Below are 20241 nucleotides of genomic sequence, written 5' to 3'. Positions count from 1 at the left end.
ACTTGGGACTGAGAAATGATAAAGACAAGCTGTCCAGCTGTGACCACTTAAGATTTGTTAAACGAGCAATAGACACATAGTTAACATACTTTCCCCAAATATTCAAAGATTCAGTAAACTTGTTTCTATAAACCGGTCATGGAATCCTACACCTGGGCTCAAGAAAAGAACTCTGGTTTGAAGGAGTCTCTCATTGCTATAAGAAACAACGCCAACGTACTCTTGCCGTCCTAGAACTCTGGTACTACATTTCCCACAATCCCTCTGGACAATAAAGGCGCCACGATGATGCGAACTACACTTCCCACAGTTCCCTGAGCTCGCCTCTGGCGCGTTTCCTGAAGCCCCTCCCGTTTTCCCATGTTCCCTTTCGGACCTTGCGCACGGGGAACAAGGTCGAGAGCAGGAACTGGTACCGCCATTTCTTCTGTGGTCTCTCTCTGCGAGTTTCGCGGAGCCTCCAACAGCGCCATGTTGGGGCAGAGCATCCGGAGGTTTACCACCTCTGTGGTCCGGAGGAGCCACTATGAGGAGGGCCCTGGGAAGGTTAGTGTGGCAGGGGCCCAGTTGGCTCGGGGGAAGGGCCGCTAGACGGGAGCGCTGAATTTCAAGGCCACACACGGCCTCTGGAAGGGGAGACGGCCTACAGTGTCGGCCGCACAGGGAAAGCGGGCTGAGGTGCTGGCCAGCCCACTTCCCCAAAGGCGAGGGGGAACGCTGAGCGCCCGGAGGCCCACCGTAGCTGCAGGAAGGAATGCGCAGGGGCGCCCCGAGTTCTGCCTTCTTCACGTCCTCCAAAGGCATGCAGGACCTGGGAGACCCGACCGGCAGGTACTGCGGCCTGCTGTCAGGCAGAGGTCATTTGACCGGGAGTGAAGGTCACTGAGAACTTGAGTACGTATGGTTGTTAATTGGGGTTTTCCAACCCATCGGCAGGATTAGTTTTCGATTTAGTGTCTGGGAGGAAGATGAGGCTTTGTGCTAACATTTTCAGCCCTGTACGCCACAGGGGACAATTCTGCATCGCCTTGGGTAACAGTAATTGCCCTCTGGGTGTTAGCAAAGAGTTTCGAAGTGGTGTAGGGTTATGAAAAAGTTAGAACGAAGTCATAACTATGTTGTTGGCAGTGCAATTACGTGTCTTTACCTGGTGGCATATTTCTAAAGATGGTAAACTCGAGCAATGCTATTTATTTTTGAAAGTGATGGCATTGGGTACTGTATTGTTACTACTGTTTTCCTCCCGATTTCTAAAATAAGATGTAAACTGATTCTGTTACTGGGGATTGACTTTTTAATTGAGCAATTACATAGTCTCTATCATTGAGTGATGAAAGTCACTAGATAAGAAAGTTTGTTTTTTTTTAAATCTAATAACTGGCTTCTACATGACATCTTTGTGCTTTTTGACATAAAAAGAAAAGAAAAAACAGGACTTGAACTTATATTTTTGTTGCTTTTTCCTATTTCCCAACAGAATTTGCCATTTTCTGTGGAAAACAAGTGGCGGTTACTGGTTATGATGGCCGTGTTCTTTGGGTCTGGATTTGCAGCACCTTTCCTTATAGTAAGACACCAACTGCTTAAGAAATAGGATGCTTAAATTCATCTGTGAAACAGGTAATGGATTTCTAATCTTCCTAAAGTAATGTTTGTCTCCCTTATTGATTTTCAAAGGAAGATTCCCAAAATAAGTAGGTAAGGGTGGTCCTCAAATGTATGAATGACATTTGTGGAGCCAGGATGTTCAATCTATAAACAAGTAATTCTGACCCTGCTCCTTAATAGCAGGGTTCGTTAAAGGTTTACTGCTCCCCCCTCCAACCACTAGTATTCTTAACCCAGAACCTGGTTCTAGAGTTCACACTGCTAACAAGGTAAATTAGTAAGTTTATCATTCTCTTTGTAAAGGGATATATAGTTTAATCCAGTATTACAATACAGAAGCAATACAGAAACCACCAGGCCACACTGCTGCCAGTTCTTTGGAATTTGTGTCAGTGTTGCTAATCTAAATCTGTTCAAAATAAAACAGTCATCTTGGGGATAACTTTCTCAGGAAGAAAAGGGGTTTATAACCCAGGGGACATTTGGCAATGTTTAGATTGATGGACCCAACCAGGGATGCTATTAAATACCAAGGCACCTCTGGACAGAGGATGCTCTGCTTCTATATCCCTAATGAAACAAACTACCTACGTCTATCTTTGACATACCATCTTGGTAAAGCGTCCAGGGTTATTTGTACCATGCAGAGACTCCAGAGAATTGCAATGTGAAGCTCATTAGAATAAATTCCAAACAGATAACATTTGAAAAGGAAGACTGTTACAGTGTAGAAGGGAAATGACTTATCCTAGGGATTAATAGGAGAAGGTTTGGGTGCATGTGATGAAGCAAATCAGTATGAATAGTCATGATACTGTAAACGCTTTCTGATGTATCCATAAACTGATGGCTGAACTTTGTCAGACCAACTTTTTATTTAATTTCCTTAAAGAGAGTTTATGCTGTTTCTTCATTCCCCCTCAGATAAGAAGAGCATTGTATGAAGTCCAACCTCTGAAAATTGGATCAAGCTCTGCTGAACTTAATAGCATACTGGTTATGTTTGTAAATAAACTTAATACATGAATGCTGATGTCTCATTTTGTGAAATAGGTTGTGTGCAAATTGCTTAATTAAGGGGAGATTTCTAAGGAGGAATCTGATAAATGGTATTTTTTTCCATGTGTCATAACGAGGAAAACCAATAGTGTGTTTACATTTTCAGATTTGATCAGGTGTTTTAGAGGTTCATTTTTCTCACAATTAACTTCGCAATTCCTACTGCCTTTTACTCAAGCCCATCAGAAAGAGGAAATACATCCAGTCTGCTTAGTACCAGCCAGACCTATGGTGGGAGTTACAAAGAATGGCTTAGAAGAGACATATCAAGTAATTCAGTGCACTACAAGTTGTGAACTCAACTGCTGGCCATATTTAAACTCATGAGTTTCTTCTTCACGTTTTCTGTTAGACAAGGGCCGGGGTAGATGGTATCTGAGTATTTAATTCCATTTTAATACTGTAAAGGAGAGATTGCAATATGATGGCCTTTGGGGCCTCCAAGCTTTGGTTTAGTGATAGGGAATGCAGCACTGTGTTTAAATATTAGAATAAACCCATGCAAAATTTATTTATGAATTCTTGAAACATTGTTCTGGGTTGTGAACATTCCTTCATGGAATATAAGGAGCCCTGGTAGTGTAGTGTTCACTTGAACTATTGAACAGGTTAGTTTGAGGCTAACAGCCTCTGGGAGAAAGATGCTTTCTACTCCTGTAAAGAGTAACTCTTGGCAAACCCTATGGGGCAGTTCTACCATGTCTCAGTGGGTCACTATAACTCATAATTGACTCTGACGGTGATTTTTCATTTTTATGGAGCATAATGTCTGCATAGGTCAGTCCTCAGCACTGGATTTCCTACCAGGCTTCAATGTAAAAACTGGTTTACTGGAACCTTAAATGTTGACTTCCCTTTCAACTTAGATGTTACCCCACCTTACATGTTGATATGCTCTTAATTTTTGCTTGGATAAAACCAATACTATGGAGTCAATGTTCATAGTCACCCTGTAAGACAATGTAGAACTGGCCCTGCAGATTTCCTAGACTAAACTCGGAATTGAAAGTTGTCATGTGGAGAGGCTGGTGGTTTCAAGCCCCTAGTTAACCACGTGACGCGTACTATGCAGCACTTTTGTATGGAACATTTAAGGTTTTGTAACGGGAATGGAATAGAGATTTCAGGTAATTGGAAATTTACTGATCTCTGAAATGGAGATAATATCCAGCCAAATCATTAAGCTCTTTACTAATAGACTACAGTTTGAACTCATTGGGGCAGCTCTGGTGATTGCTTCCAAGAGGGTGTAGCTCTTGCAAACATTTGGAGCAGTTCCCTGAAAACAGGAGGTGGCCACGAGTGGGAATTGAGCCATCAAGACCTGGTTCTTTGGTTTACTTGACTTGCAGGGTTGCTTTGAGGTGCAGCCGTAAGCTATATTCTGTCTTGTCCAGTTGGTTCTGTCTCAGTCACCCTATGCCATGCTATATAAAAACTAGTTTAATGTCAGGTATCAACAATCAAAGAACTTGAACAGGTAGCTAGAAATTTTAACTTGCTTTCTTAAATACTGAAGAGAAAAAACTTGCCCGACATACCAAGAGCTAGGGTTGCAACACCTCTAAGAAGGCTTACATGGGCCAGTTGTAAATAACACTGAAGCGTGGTAGGCATGTCATTACATGTTAATAGTTTACAGATTTTATTTGGCCCACTGACAACCCCTTTTGACAGACTACAATTTGGGACTTTGACAATGTATATGTGTATAAGCAGAGTTCACATTTTTTATAGCATTTTTGTAAAATTAGGTGCCTCGACTGATATTCAGGTCAGCTTATATTCTAGTATATATGTATGGTGTTTGCAGGAGTTATAGCCAGATGGAATCAAGCTGCCAAGCAGGCATTCATTTAGTATTTGGTGCTTAATCCTTGTGCCATAGGACTCCTTACTGGAGGAGCAGCTGCATACTTTATGGTTAACAGCCCAGTGCATAACCACTGCACCACCAGAACTATGGTTCTATATACAATGAGATGAAACTCAAGGGACTCCTATGCAATGGGCTGCTGATTGCAAGGCCAGCAGTTCAAACTCAGCAGCCACTTGGAACTATATGCGCCTGTAAAGATTTTCAATCTTAAGAAACCCTATATAAAGTCTTGTGAGTCAGAACCAACTTGTAAGCAGTGGGAATAGGCCGCCTGGTGGTACTGTTGGGTGAGTGACTGCTAACCAAAAGGTTGGCAGGTCAAACACTGGCTGCTCTGAAGGAGGAAGATGGGTTGTCTGCTTCTATAACAGACTTGATGGCAGTGGGTGAGAATTAGAATCTGCACAATAGCGATGGGTTTGGCTTTTTTATACTGCCCTGGTATGGAAGCTATTTTGTTTATTGTCATAAGATGGCTCCCACTGCCCCAGGTAACCCATACAGATTTAATATCCAGCAACAAACCCCACATTTCAAGGTGAAGAAAATTCTTAGAAGCCCATCAGTTTACTGTTAAGAGTAAACCAACCTCTAACAACCGAGTGGGTCTGTAGGTGCAATTGCACGATTATGTAAAGATCGTAGTAAAAGTCAGAGAATAGGAAGGATACATAGGAGAGAAGGTAAAATGAAGGAATTAGACACATTTTATGGTAGCCTGCTCACCTTGGGCGGCCATGAACAGCAGCCAGGTCCACACAGCGGGAGGAGGTGGAGAGGTATATTTCTAACCAAGGTTTATATATAGGTAGGGGCATGCAAGACCCCCTGAATACAGGTCACCGCATAAGTCACCATATGGGTGGTAACCACAGTAAAGTCCCTGAGCTCACAGGTGAGGAAACCTAATGTCTGCATTGGGGGAAGGCATGAGGGAGATGGGTGCCGCAGCGGGGTGGGTGGGGGGAGGGGGCAGCTAACAAGAATGTCTGCTTTGCTTCTGTAGGGAGACAGAATCAACCAAGTGCTCACTTTAAGGCAGCATATCTGTGGGAATGATATTTAAAGCAGAATAATGTACTTGGATTTTAACTTACCAAAGTGGTGGTTTTCGTACCATGGAATACTAGCTTTCCAGATTCCCTGTTAAAAGATAGGAAATACAGTCCTAGCCACATTTCCCTCAGCATTAGTTTCCCATGCTGTACTGCACTAATTATTTGCCATATCCTTACACTTTTCTAAAGTTGCAAATCTAGTGACGTGGATATATAGAGAAATCTCTATCAAAATGTTTCACGCAGTTGTAGAAGTGGGCAAGTCTGAGTACATGCAGGTTCCAAGTCTATAGGTCAGATGTTAAGCTGAAGACTTTTCCTGACTTACCTAGCTGTGTGGCAGGAGAACCATAGTCTGGTGGCTGCAGAGAAGGATGAATCAGGTCAGCAAGTTAGAGATCATAAGCCCAAGATCATGCAGTAAGTCTGAGCTCCCAAGATAGGCAGACCGTTGACTAAAGTCTGAAACACCAGAGGTTGATGAGCAGGTGTAGGATCCCGCCCCAGCAAAAAGCAAGTAAGAAGTTTTCCACAGAGTTCACCGAAAGGAGGTAACTGCCCCCTCACGCAAGAAAACTCAATTGCATCAGGGCAGTGACATGGTAAAGATGTTTCATTTCACCCTAATCTTAGCCTGCTATGGAGACTTAGAATTGATTGACAGGTAGTTACATTGGGCTAGGTCAGGACATAGGCGATGATTGTGTTAACAGCAAACCCACTGAGATCTTGTCCCAGTCAGGTTGACACAAAACCTACTTATCACGGGCACAAGGGTCAAATATAAACCACTAAATGTAACAATAGCAAAGAACCGCAGATGATTAGGTTGATCAACTAGTATTTCTCCCCAAGTCTTAATGTGAAAATAGGGAATGCAGGAACAAATCGTGACTACCAGAATGAAAGGTGAAAGTGATTATTGTACAGACAAAGGACAATGCCAATTACAACTTTATATTTGAAGATGAGCCAAAACATCAGATTTATTTCATTAATCCAGACCAGAAGGAGGATTGTCACTTTCTGCATATCTACATTAATGCAGTGAAATATTTTCAGTGGATAAATAATTTTTAATTACACTTTGCAGAATGTTCTTGAAGTATATGAATATGGGTATAAATTACCTAAATCCTTTGCTAACCTGTAATGGTATCCACTAGTATTTTTTAGCAACTATGCCAGTTATATTTTTATGTACATGGCAGGATTGAATGATGTCCAATTTGCCTTGACAAATGTTCTGGAATTCCCATAGTTTGTTACAGTAAACACAGTGGATGGCCTTTGCATAGTCAATAGAACACAAAGTAACCATCTTTCTGATACTCTGCTTTTAGCAGTATTTGACAATTTTTTGGTTATTAGGGGTATGTGTTAGTCTGGGTAGACTAGAGAGTGAAATCCAGAGAGACTCATATGTGTATCAGAGAGAGTTTTATATAAAGGGTAATTGTACATCAAGAATGTATCCCCAACCAGTCCAGCTCGAGCCCATATGTCCAACACCAATCTTCAAAGTCCTCTTCAGACTCATGAAACATGCAATGATGCCAAATGCAGGAAGATCACAGGCCATTGGTTGGGAAGTCTTGTAGATCCAGTGGCATTGTAAGCATCTCAGCGCTGGCCCGGGGTCTCCACACGGCTTCTCCAGGTCCAGGGTTCTGGCTGCATCAGGGTAGGTCCATGTGGCTTCTCAAGGATGTCTCACAAGGTGTGAGCAGAGAGAAGTGTCTCAGGGTTTCCCAGAATCCTCAAGAGAAGGCCATGCCCACACAGAAGCCTCATTGGCTATTATCTGATTGACCAACTAGACTCCACCCCTTCACTCTTAATCCACTCAAATCCCAAATTGACATCAGATTATGTAAGTACCACAGGGTAGGACATTAAAAATGAACCAAAGAAAACTGCCATCAAGCCAATTACAACTCAGAAAGCCTATAGAACAGAGTGGAATGACTATAGGGTTTCTGAAGCTGTGAATATGAGAGCAGAATATTCACTATGAGATAAGAACAAAATTCAGGAAAATCATGTTTCCCTTTGCCCTAGTTGTCTTGTTTCAGGAATGAGCTTGTGAAGTTTTTCTTTTTTTATTATTTTTAGATTCTTCAAGGATTATATTATGTACCTATGCAAGATGAAGTAGAAAACTTCAAGAAGCCACCATAACCAAGGCCACAATAATTGGTCCCAGATAGGATAGTAGAAAAGTTGGGGGTAGGGGTGGGGAGGGAAGAATTTAAAGTCTTATTAAAAACAATAATAACATATGTCCTTGATGAAGATCACTGTATGGGGAGCACATAGACAAGAGTCATTGATCTGACTGCCTTGGGAGGCTTCTGGACCAATCTTGTGAGCTCTTCTGTACCAAATGTACCCACTTCAATCATGGCCTATGCCCAGTATAGGAAGCCTACCTGCAACTATAATGTTATGATTCACTGAACACCGCGCATGTGTGAGAGTTTTCCTTGAATTCCCAAATCATTCCTAAAGTTCTCTACATCAGCAAACCCTTGGACACTATTATGACCCTATGCCAATGGGCTTTCTCCATCTGGCTATGTCTTCACCTTTGTCTTCCCCTTGTCCTATTTAAGACTTTAAAAATATTCTCTTAAATATAAGATAATCCTAGGGGGCACATCTACTTGGTGGACTTGATGACACATAATGACAACAACAGTGTGAAGAAGATTATGAGCCCAAAATTATTCTCCATAATTCTTCAACATTCTAGATCTCATATAAGGTTTGATCCTAGAAGATTGGAATGTAAGAAACTACTCGTCTCAAATTAAGTCTCTATCTCAGTTACGAGGATAGATGCACAACCCTGATATTTCAAATTATATTTCTTTATTGCTTCCCATTTCTATATTGACTGCTATTCGTTTCAATGCAACACTAGATTTCAAGTTGCCTGGTGTTATAGCTAGGTTCTGTGTCAACTTGAGTGAACCAGGATTTTCCCATGATAAAATCTAACATAATGTGATCATCTCCATAATGGGATCTTCCGTGAAGCAGCCAAGTTAATCTAGTCACTTTCTCTTTTTCTTTGATCCCAAACCATTTTATTGTGAGTCAATACAGATGTCATTCCATAGTTCAATCACATAAAGCAGTATTGTACAATTGCTGCCACAATCAGTTTCAAAACCTCCTCCTTGAACTCCTTGACATCAGCTCCCTTGTAATCCCCATCGCCCTACAACCACCACTGTACTCCCAGAAACCCTTCCTCTGCTTACTCTTCCTATAGGTTCATCAATCCTAGGTTTCATATGCTGAAAACAGAAAAAACATGTTAAAAAAATTCAAGAGGGAGATGCCCAATGACATAACAAATCTGAGATAAACCCCAATGTGAACAACCGAAAAATAACAGAAAATGTTGAAGACCAGATCAAGCCTAACATGCATCAGAAGGGGGATCAACTGACAAGATTTTAACCATTCAAGTCAGGTTTAGTCATTCTTATCTTCTATACTCTCTCCTATGTACTCTATTTGATAATCACTTTCCCCCACCCCTCTATTATGGACAGAGGGAAATCACCAGAGTCTTATTGCCTATGTAGATCCCCCAAATGTATCTTGAGCTCCCACTGTCATCCATAGCCTTCTGCAAAGCAGAGTCTCACAATTTAGGCTCTGATACTGTTCCCTCCTTCAACTTTGATTACATGTTTTTAAATCCTTCAGTGATGCATATTGGTGTCCTTCTTCCATGTGGACATCTGACTGCTTGTGTGGAAACAAGCCTTTAAGACCCCAGACACTATTTAATCTGATAGCTGGGCACTAACTAATTTCTTCACCACACTTTGATATAGCACCCATATCTTCTGTGTGCCTTTCTTGGGGGTGAGTATCGAGCTGGCTCATGGTGTAAGAACTAATTGTTCTTAAATTGGAACTAGGAATTAGTGTGAGCCCCAAACCCATTCCTCGATTTATGTTTTTTTATCTGCCTTTGGCTCTCCTTAGATACCTCCTAGTTAATTTATGGACATAGCAATCTTCCATTAATATTATTATTGTTAGCCCCTGGTAATAATTTTTTTTTAAAAGCCCTGTTGAGAGAGGGATATCGGGCCAGTGTAGGCTAACTCCATATCACAGTACCAGAATTATTCACTTGTACAGAATCAATCGTTTTGTGACTAGATACTATTTGCACAAACATTGGGGGTTGATTGTCAGGTAAAATTTACCATAAAATTCACTGAGAATGTCAGTCAGAGGTTTGCTGGAATCAAATTTATCTTAATACAGAATATAGGGCATTGATGGAGGAAGACCATGTTTGTTCCCCTTCCAACAGTTCAGCAATCTTGGGACAGCTGTCTTCCGCTTTCTCAGACCATGAATTTTCAGTCTTCAATCCTCAGGTTCCAAGTGTGTCTGAGGTAGGGTTCTTGATACAGTCGAGGGAGGTTTCCTGCGGGGTGTAGATGGACAGTACTGAAGCCAGAGTGCCTGTAATGGAAGAAACAGAACACAAGGAGAATGATGACACCCTGATAAATCCCACTAACGCCATTGAACAATTGCTGTGGAAATTGTCGAATGAGAACTTAAATTGCTGTGTAAACTTCCACAAAAAAAATTAGCAAAATACTTTTAAAATAAGAACACTGCTTCCATGAAAATTGTATTTTTTCTTCTTTATCTCTATAGTTCATATAATTCTAGGTGTTGTTGATTTTTTTTTGATATTTTGGCTACTTAGCACTTTCTTTGGCAATGTAAAGTAACTTTATAGTTCAGTTAATCAAATGATAGTAAGAGGCTGCACTCTACAGATAGCACATTTTAGTATTTAATAAGATGAATGTTCAACACCAAAGTTGAAGGCAGCCCCATCTGCATATGCGCAAAGATACATCAGTACTCCATTAAAGCAATAACTATTAATCCAGAACTCTATATGCCCTGTCCAAGGAGTTGCATGGTGATGACCTATATTCACCTCACACAATATCATTTTAACTCCAACTACGTTTATGGTGGCATAGGGTTACACATTGGGCTGCTAACTGCAAGGTGGACAGGTTCAAAACCACCACAAGCCACTTAGGAGAAAGACGGCTTTTTCCACTTCCATGAAGAGTTACTGTATTGGAAACTTACAAGGGTAGTTCTACCCTTTGTTTCAGGGCCACTATGGGTCAGCATGAACACCATAGCAGTGAGTGGTGTATATGGTGCCACAGGCGGTTCTACTTTGTCCTACCGTGTCACTATGAGTCAGCATTGACTCAATGTCAGCAAGTTTGAGTTTTGAGTTGTCTTTGAGAGTAAAGCTCTGAGAAATAAGATGATCTTTTCATGGAGGGTAAAAACTCAAGATAACTACAGATGATTTCAAATATAAACTGAGTACCAATAGTTAATATATCTAACTTAGAAAAGAAGCTCAACTACATGGCTGGCCCCAACCAGAGCCAAACTGACCCCCTTCCTGGAAGTGGGTTTGGTGGAGAGCAGGTTGGGGAGAGGGCCCAGCATGCCACACGCGCATGGAGGCAGGCTGGGAGGGAGGAAGAGAAAGCGGATTGGACTGGGCCCCACGCTGGCACAGGCTGCTCAGAGGATGACGTCCCTGCTTGGAGCTAATGGAACACAGACGGACCTGGGCAAATGACAACAGCACGTATCATGCTGTCCCCTCACTAGAGCAGACTGTGACAGAGGACATTTCTGGGGTCACATGGCAGGGAAGCATTGTGGTCTGAAGCCCCCAAAATGGAGTGAATCAAGAAGGGAGCATATCTGGATAAAGAATCTGGAGGAGAAAACAACTGGGCTGACTGTTCAGGGGTACAAGGGAGAAGGGGAGTGGAGAATGGGAGTGGGAAGGAAGCGGTATTAACCAACTCAGGGACAAGGGAACAAGTTGTCCAAAATCAGCGGCAAGGAGGGTGTAGAAGGCCTGGTAGGACTTGATCAAGGGGAATGTAACTGAGAGGAAATGCTGAAACCCAAATGAAGGCTGAGCATGATAGTGGGGCAAAAGGAAAGTAAAAAGAAATAGAGGAAAGAACTAGAAGGTAAAGGGCATTTATAGAGGTCTAAATACAGGCATGTACATATGTAAATATATTTATGATGATGAGAAAATAAGTCTATGTGCATATATTTAAAGGTTTAGTACTGAGGTACTTGATGGACATTGGGCCTCCACTCTACTACTCCCTCAAACCAAGAACACTTTGTTCTATTAAACTGGCATTCCACAATGCTCACCTTCCCAACGTGATAGCTGAAGACAAATGGGTACATAAGCAAATGTGGTGAAAAAAGCTGAGGGTACCCAGCTATTAAAGAATATGTCGTCTGGGGTCTTAAAGGCTTGAGGATGGACAAGCAGTCATCTAGCTGAGAAGCAACCAAGCCCACACGGAAGAAGCACACCAGTCTGTGTGATCACAAGGTTTCAAAGGGATCAGGTTTCATGCATCAAAGAAGGAGAAATCATATTGTATGCTCACCTTTCCGATATGATCGTTGAGGACAAATGGTAGCATAAGCAAGTGTGGTGAAGAAAGCTGATGTTGCCTGGCTATCGAAAGATATAGATCTGTGGGCTTAAAGGTTTGAGGGTAAACAAGTGGCCATCTAGCACAGAAGCATCAAAGCCCACATGGAAGAAGCACACCGGCTTGTGTGATCACGAGGTGTTGAAGGGATCAGATATCAAGCATCAAGGAACAAAAATCACATCATTGTGAATGAGAGGGAGTGCAGCGTGGGGACTCAATGGCCATTTGTGGGAAACTGGACATCCCCTTACAGAAGGGTCTTGGGGAGGAGACGAACCGGTCAGGGGACAGGGTAGCGATGAAACATACAACTTTCCTCTAGTTCTTAAATGCTTCCTCCCCAACTATCATGATCCCAATTCTACCTTGCAAATCCAGCTGGACTGGAGGATGTACACTGGTACAGATAGGAATTGGAAACACAGGGAATACAGGACAGATGAACCCCTCAGGCCCAGTGGTGAGAGTTGTGGAGGAAAGGTTGGGTAGAAAGGGGGAACTGATTACAAGGATTTACATATAACCTCCTCTCTGGAGGTTGGTCAACAGAAAAGTGGGTGAAGGGAGATGCCAGACAGTGTAAGACATGACAAAATAATAATAATTTATAAATTATCAAGGGTTCATGAGGGAGAGGGGATCGGAAGGGAGGGGAAAATGAGGAGCTGATACCAGGGGCTCACGTGGAAGGCAGATGTTTTGAGAATGATGATGGCAACAAATGTGCAAATGTGCTTGACACAATGGATGGATGTATAGATTGTGATAAGCGTTGTACAAACCCCCAATAAAATGATTTAAAAAAAGAAAAGAAAAAGAGCTCAAAAAAAGGTTATGGCAGCATGAGGGAACAGGGAACTTCTTGGATATGAGATGACATTTTGGAATTTGAGTTGTGAGGTCAGGGTGGAATTTCAGCTCACAAAGAGGAAAAATGTGATTTATATAGATATAAGTATATAACTACATATATATACACATGTATATACTTTTCATATAGAGATATGTAAATAACATATCTCTAAGCAATATCATTTTGTACACAAGGTAAGTCTTCCATTTATTTTGAAAAGTTTTTAAAGAAACACAGAGATGATATTATTTAGGTATGTAAATTAAATGTGAAAATACAGGACATCAAGTGGCAAGCATGGTTGTTATGACAAGCTCTTTATGTATAGTTTGTAAAACATAATGGTAATACTGGTAAGCTCCAAAATATCTTGGTAAAATGAGTTTTCATTAAGACAGAAACTTTGGACACAGTGTCCTAGACTCAAACCAATCATTAATTTGCAATTATGAAAAACTTCTCAAAGAAAAACATGTGGATAACATGAAAAGACAGGTTAAGCTATTAAATTTTAACCTATGAAAAGTAAAACTAAAGAAGAATGTCAGTAAGTTTTGCAGATTTAAATATAATTTTCAGACTAATGCATTATTTTATTTAATATCTTACATTAATGTAGTTTATTTATCATCTTGAGAAAATATGCATATATATCATTGAGGTAGTTAGTTTATTGTGCCAACCTGGCTTATAAATGCATGTGGCCTTAATTGAAGGGCGGAGGGATAAATGGCTCGGTTAGCCTCAACTTTTGAGTCTTTTGCTTTGTGATGGTCAGACCAGGGTGCAGCTGCCTTAGCCAGTTCCCTGCTTCAGCTAGCAAGGCTCACTTCCCGCAAGACATCCTCAAGGAGAAGCCACATGGACATACCCCACTGCAGCCCTGGGTGCTGGAGCAGCTGTGTGGAGACCCCTGCCAGCGCTGAGATGCTTATACATTCACTGACTCAGCTTTCCTCCTGCAGTCGGCATCATAGTGTGTGTTTTGTGAGATGGAGGACTTTGTGGATTGATGTTGGACATATGGGTTAATGTTGGACTTGTGGTCTTGGGCAGCACTGGATTGGGATGCTTTCTTGATGTGCACTTACCCTTTATTTAAAACTCTCTCTTATACATTTGGGTTTCTGTGGATTTGTTTCTTTAAAGTACCCAGCCTAACGCAATTATAATCATGTGCAAATACATATATATACATATATACCTCATATATCTCAAAATCACATGAAAATATATACAAAGATACATTTATCTGTATACATCTTATATATCTATCTATATGTAAAGGAACTTATATATCTATCTATATGTAAAGCAGCAATGGGCTGCTGACCACAATGTCAGAAGGTCAAAAGTACAGCTGCTCCACAAGAGAAAGATGAGACTTTCTACTTTAGTAATGATTACACTTTGGGGAACACACAGGGGCAGTTCTATTCTGTCCTACAAGTTTGCTATGAGTCAATGAGAAGGAAGATATCTATCTATCTATCTATTCATATTTATATGCGTCATCATTATCTATATACACACAAACACACATACATAAGCATATTGTATGCGCACATATGATGTTCTTAGGTGATTTTGAGTCTGTCGTAACTCGTAGTGATTTTATATACTATAGAACATACACTAGGTCCTGTGCCATGTCCACAATTATTGTTATGTCAATTCATTTTGTTGAGGGTCTACCTCTTTTCTCTGACTCACTGCCTTGATGTCCTTTATAGGACTAGCATCTCCTGATAACACATCATTTCACTTCATCACACATATCCATAGTACTTAAGATAAAGTCTTGCCATCATCACTTCTAAGAAGCCTTCTGCCTGTAATTCTCCCAAGATATGTATTTTGGGTCTTCTAACAGTCCAAGATTCTTTCAATATTCTTCTCTAACAACACAATTCAAATACATAAGTTCTAATCTGGTCTTCCTTATGTATTCAACAGCTTGTGGTGGACTAAAATTTCTTAACATGTCTGTACTATCCAAGTCTCTGTAACTCCCACCCAATGATTAGGTGAGATTATGCAAACAGGGCATGTATAACACTAACAGAGGGACTGGTCACTTTAATTACCACCCCCCTGACTATAAAGGTGAGTCACAAGAGCATGGTCAAGATCTCTGTATCAACTGACTGAGGCCTCCTAGACCAGATGCATCACAGCCTGTGGCACAGAGACTCAAAGGAACAGAATTGAGATTATAGGGTAACTTCTCATCTGGCCCAGGACTGTGGAATTGTGGGATAGAGTGATACACGAGCTAACTTCTGGTCCATAAAAGCAAAGGCTGAACGACTGAGGATCACAGAGAGATCTGACTGCTAGTTGAGGAGAGGTGTTGCTGTAGACCAATTACTGTATCCTTAGTATTTATAGATCTTGACTTTGGGTACTTGATTTCCATAATAAATCCTTTTAATTGTGGTTATTGTCTGTGAGTTCTATGTGGTCATTACAATAAATTATTAATACCAGCATGTATTTAGAATGGCGTGGGTGGAATGGTTGGTGTCAGAATAGGTAAGGAAGGATGTAGCATGGAGGCATATCTGACCTCTGCCTCATGGCAATAGAGAAGCCAGAGGAGGTAAATGCCCAACTCCATTGTCATTCACCACACAGCTTTCACAAACCTATAAGGCAATTGAAAATACCATGACTTGGGCGCACCTTGAGCCTCAAAGTGAAATTTCTGCTCTTTAACACTTTAAAGAGGTCTGTGCAGCAGATCTGCCCAAATGCAGTACATATGTCCTTTGGTTTTTGGACTGCTCTTTCTATGAGTATTGGTTGTGAATCCTGATAAAATGAAACTCCTTACCTTATTGCTCCAATATTTTCTCTGCTTATCATGATGGGGCTTAGCAGTCCAGTTGTAAGGATGGTTGTTTTTGTTGTTTGTTGAAATGTAATCCATAATGAAGCTTGTGGTAGTTACATAATGAATTTGAGGATTAAGAGTGTAGGGTGGAGTCTAGTTACAATCGGGATACAGCCAATGAGGCCTCTGTGTGAGCATGGCCTTCTCCTAGGATTCTATATTTCCTCCTTGGAGGCTGGAGACACTGTCTCTCTCTTCTCTCTCCTTGAGAGATGTTCCACTGATAAGACACATGGCACTACACTGATAAAGCTCGTGCCCTGGACTGGAGGAGCCACATGGAGACCCCTGTGAGCACTGAGATGCTTTTATCACAACTGGATCCACAAGACTTTGTACCCACTGGCCTGTGATCTTCCTGAATTTGGCATCATTTCATGTGTTTTGTGAGTCTGAAGAGGACTTTATAGATTGGAATTGGACATATCGGCTAATACTGGACTTATGAACTTGATCTGGACTGGGCTGGGATGTTTTCTCAATATTCAATTACTCTTGTATGTAAATCTCTTTCCTATATACATATGAGTGTCTATGAATTTGTTTCTCTAGTCTACTCAGACTAGCGCAATGCTATAATCTTTCATCTTCATCAATCAATGCTGCAAGTCTTCTTCATTTTCAGCAAGCAAGGTTATGACATCTACAAATTGGATGTTGTTAACAAGTCTTCTGAAATTTTGATGACACTAAGATAAATACTCTTATTTTGAGCCAAATCAAATCTAGTAACATAAGTATCAGGGGGAAAAAAAGTTAAGCTATTGAAATTGACTGTCCAAAGATTTATAAGCAAAAACCTTCTTTTTGACAACTGGACATACATTGCAGAGGGGTAGTGGGGAGGAGATGAGTCACTTAGGGTTCAGTATAGCAATAATGAAACTCACAACCTTCCTCTAGTTCTTAAACGCTTCCTCCCCCAACTACTATGATCCCAATTCTACCTTGCAGACCTGGTTAGACCAGAGGATGCACAGTGGTACATATGGGAACTGGAAATGCAGGGAATCTAGGACAGATGAACCCCTCAGGACCAGTGGTGAGAGTGGCGATACCGGGAGGGAAGGGGAGGTAGAAAGGGGGAATCGATCACAAGGATCTGCATATAATCTCCTCTCTGGGGGATGGACAACAGAAGGGTGGGTGAAGGGAGACGCCGGGCAGTGTAAGATAAGATAAAATAATAATTAATAAATTATTAAGAGTTCATGAGGGAGGTGCGAGTGGGGAGGAAGAAGGAGGAGAAAAAGGAAAATGAGGAGCTAGTTCTAGGAACCCAAGCAGAAAGAGAATTTTGAGAATGATGAGGGCAACAAATGCATAAGTGTGCTTTACACAATTGATGTATGTATGGATTATGATGAGTTGTATGAGCCCCAATAAAATTATTTTAAAAAACCCCTTCTTTATTTACTTTCAATTTTTGGTACAGAAATAAGAATATGCTTATCATCCATAAACATATTGTTTGCATGCCAATTAAATTCACAATGCTTACAAATAGTTTAATTATACCACCATTAAGAGCTAGAAAATTACAATTAGGCATGCCTCAGCTATTCATTCCCAGTTGTCAAACTAAATTACAGGTGAGAAAAAACAAACATCATATGAACTGCCACAAAGATATGCACAATTGAAATAATGGATAGTTATCATTTATTTACCTCAATCATTGGAGCATATGTAATTTATGGGACAGATGCATTATCTGCAGTAGTTTCATCAGCAAACATAATCTCCATAATCTCAGGACAGAATGCTAGTGGTTAAAGACAGACCCCTGGGGCTCTAAGTCCACAACTAAATGCAAGAAGAAAAGACTAAAACCGTGGGGAAAGTTCACGTTACATTATACTTTGTTCTTTTTACATGAGGAGGAATCTTTGACAAATGATGCACCAAATGTTCGATGTGGTTATTAGGGGCCATCAAGCCAGTTTCAGCATATGCACAACAGAATGAAACACTGCCCAGTCCCCCACTGTCCTCACACTTGTTATTGCATTTGAACCCATGGTAGCAACCACTGCGTTACTTCATTTGTCAAGGACCTTTTTTCTTGCTGCCTGTGTCCTGCACATGCCGGAGCTCTGGTAGAGTAGTGAGTTAGCTGGTGGGGCTGCTAAGCAAAAGGTTGACAGTGTGAAACTACCAGCTGTTCCGCAGGAGACCCTGAGAGCTTGAATCGAAGCAAGTCTGCACCCAAGAGCCTGGGATCTCTGTTTCCTGCTTCAACTGTCAGCATCATGAGCCTGCCTGCAGCTATCTGAGTCTGGAGAGGGCCCTGACTGGCATCAAACCTATGGACTTGAGCTGCACTGGGCTGAAGCTCCTTCTTGATGTAAGGTTGCTTCTTGACATAAAGTTGTTTCTTGTACAGAGATGAGTGTCACTAATTTCTTTATCTAGACAACCCAGCCTAGCACAGAAACCCACAGGGCCAGTTCGACTTTTGTCTCACAGCATCACTGCCATCCAGAATCAGCTCAATGACAGTGTAAAAGGACCAAAGGTTTGCATTTAGAAAACCCTGGTTCCTCAGGAGAATCCCTGAATCCCGTAAGTCCTGGATTATAATTTTCACTTAGAAATAACTTGTATTTGTTTTTTTTAGATCTCTCTTTCATTTTAATTAGTGAAATAATATCATTGTCTCAGTTTCACCACTTCACTTTAAACTTTTAAAAGGAAAATAAATCTATCCTGGTCACCTAGACTCTGAGCCAAATGTATAGCAGACAGCTCAAATGCACTACCACTGTACTGACTCTTATAGTTCAATTTGTAGTCAGTTTAAGTGACACCTGTTAGAGGTCATCACTAGAGAAAAGCACAGTATAAATGACAGCAGAAGCCAAGCCTGGGGAGACGTTTGTCCCCCGAAGGCACATTCTGGTCCAGGTCCATGTAGTTACTGTACTTTAAGACATCAGGACGAAAATTGTGTCAGACTTCAAGGAGTCCCCAGATTCTTCTTCTAGGAATTCTGGCTTGTTCGGAATTTATTCAGAAATTCCTTTTCTTCACCACAGACTTCCTAGTATTGCTGTGAGCTTCCCTCATGTTGGGGATAACACAAACTCAGTAGTTGTATTGGGTTTGATATAGAGGTATCTATGGATCATAAAGCTTCCAAAGTCACAGTCATTTTCTATGTTGATACGAATACTCCTAATGTTACTAATACTCCTGGTTCTCAAAGACAACTGTGCAGAGTACATTTTAAGACTCATCATTCACTATTTTTATTTAAGTACACTCTTAAGCCACATTCAACACACCCTTACCACTTTTATTAGTTTGGTGAGGCAAGATTACTATACATATAAATAATTAATACTTTCTTGGATATCTTCATGGGCCTGAAAAAAGACCCAGCCTCATAAGACACAAAAACTGTTATAAGTTAGAGAATATTTCCTTTGAATTTTCACAGAAGTAATTCCACATTTCATAATTTTGTTAGGCTGGATTTGAATAGAGAAACAAATCCAGAGACACTCATAAATGTATTAAAATGAGCTTTATATCAAGAAGCAATTGTACACAAGGAAAACATCCCAGCTCAGTTCAACTCAAGTCCATAAGTCCAATTCTAGCCCATAAGTCCCTCCGCAGACCCACAAAGCTATCTGAAATGATGCAGGATGATCACAGTCAAGACCGAGGAGTGGTGCATTTAGTGGTCCATGATGTTCCCACTCTTATGTTCCAGCACCACAATGGAAATGCATCAATTCTTTTTTGGTCTTCCTTATTCAATGTCCAACTTTCACATGCAAATGAGGGATTTGAAAATACCATGGCTTGGGCAAGATGCACCTTAGTCCTCAAAGTAACATCCTTGCTTTTCAACACGTTACTGAGGTCGTGTGCAGCAGATTTACCTGATGCAACTTGCTTTTTGATCTTTTGACTGCTGCTTCCAAAAGCATAAATTGTGGATCCAAGCAAAACAAAATCCTTGAAAACCACAATCTCTTCTCTGTTTATCATGATGTTGCATATTGTTTGGGAAAAATGTGGTCGTCTTTCAATTGATTTGTAATCCATACTAAAGACTGCAATCTTTGATCTTCATCAGCAGTGCTTCAAGTCCTCCTTACTTTCAGCAAGCAAGCAAGGTTGTATTATCTGCATTTATCAGTTTGTTAATAAGCCTTCCTCCAATCCTGATGCCACATTCTTCTTTATAAAATCCAGCTTCGGCAAAGAAAGCTGATGGTGCCCGGCTATCAAAAAGTATAGTGTCTGGCGTCTTAAAGGCTTGAAGGTAATCAAGTGGCCATCAAGCTCAGAAGCAACAAAGCCCACAT

At 40.9% G+C, this 20241-nt stretch overlaps 1 protein-coding gene and 1 non-coding gene across 2 annotated transcripts; both read left to right on the top strand.

The window, feature by feature from the left end:
- Window positions 1-397: 397 nt before the first annotated feature.
- On the top strand, window positions 398-2635 carry LOC115873769 (cytochrome c oxidase subunit 7C, mitochondrial). The gene is made up of 3 exons (XM_030888990.2): window positions 398-546; window positions 1478-1620; window positions 2533-2635. The coding sequence occupies exons 1-2, from the start codon at window positions 472-474 to the stop codon at window positions 1592-1594; spliced, it is 192 nt and encodes a 63-aa protein (XP_030744850.1). The 5' UTR covers window positions 398-471; the 3' UTR covers window positions 1595-1620; window positions 2533-2635.
- LOC115873883 lies at window positions 2383-2443 on the top strand. Its single transcript, XR_004048657.1, has one exon. It is a non-coding gene; the product is annotated as a small nucleolar RNA Z39 (small nucleolar RNA).
- Window positions 2636-20241: the final 17606 nt, after the last annotated feature.

This window comes from Echinops telfairi, unplaced genomic scaffold, assembly GCF_000313985.2.
Source record: "Echinops telfairi isolate 266 unplaced genomic scaffold, ASM31398v2 ScPeMD7_7469;HRSCAF=8507_1, whole genome shotgun sequence".
NCBI classification, from domain to species: domain Eukaryota; kingdom Metazoa; phylum Chordata; class Mammalia; order Afrosoricida; family Tenrecidae; genus Echinops; species Echinops telfairi.
This window is presented reverse-complemented; position numbering and strand designations above follow the sequence as displayed.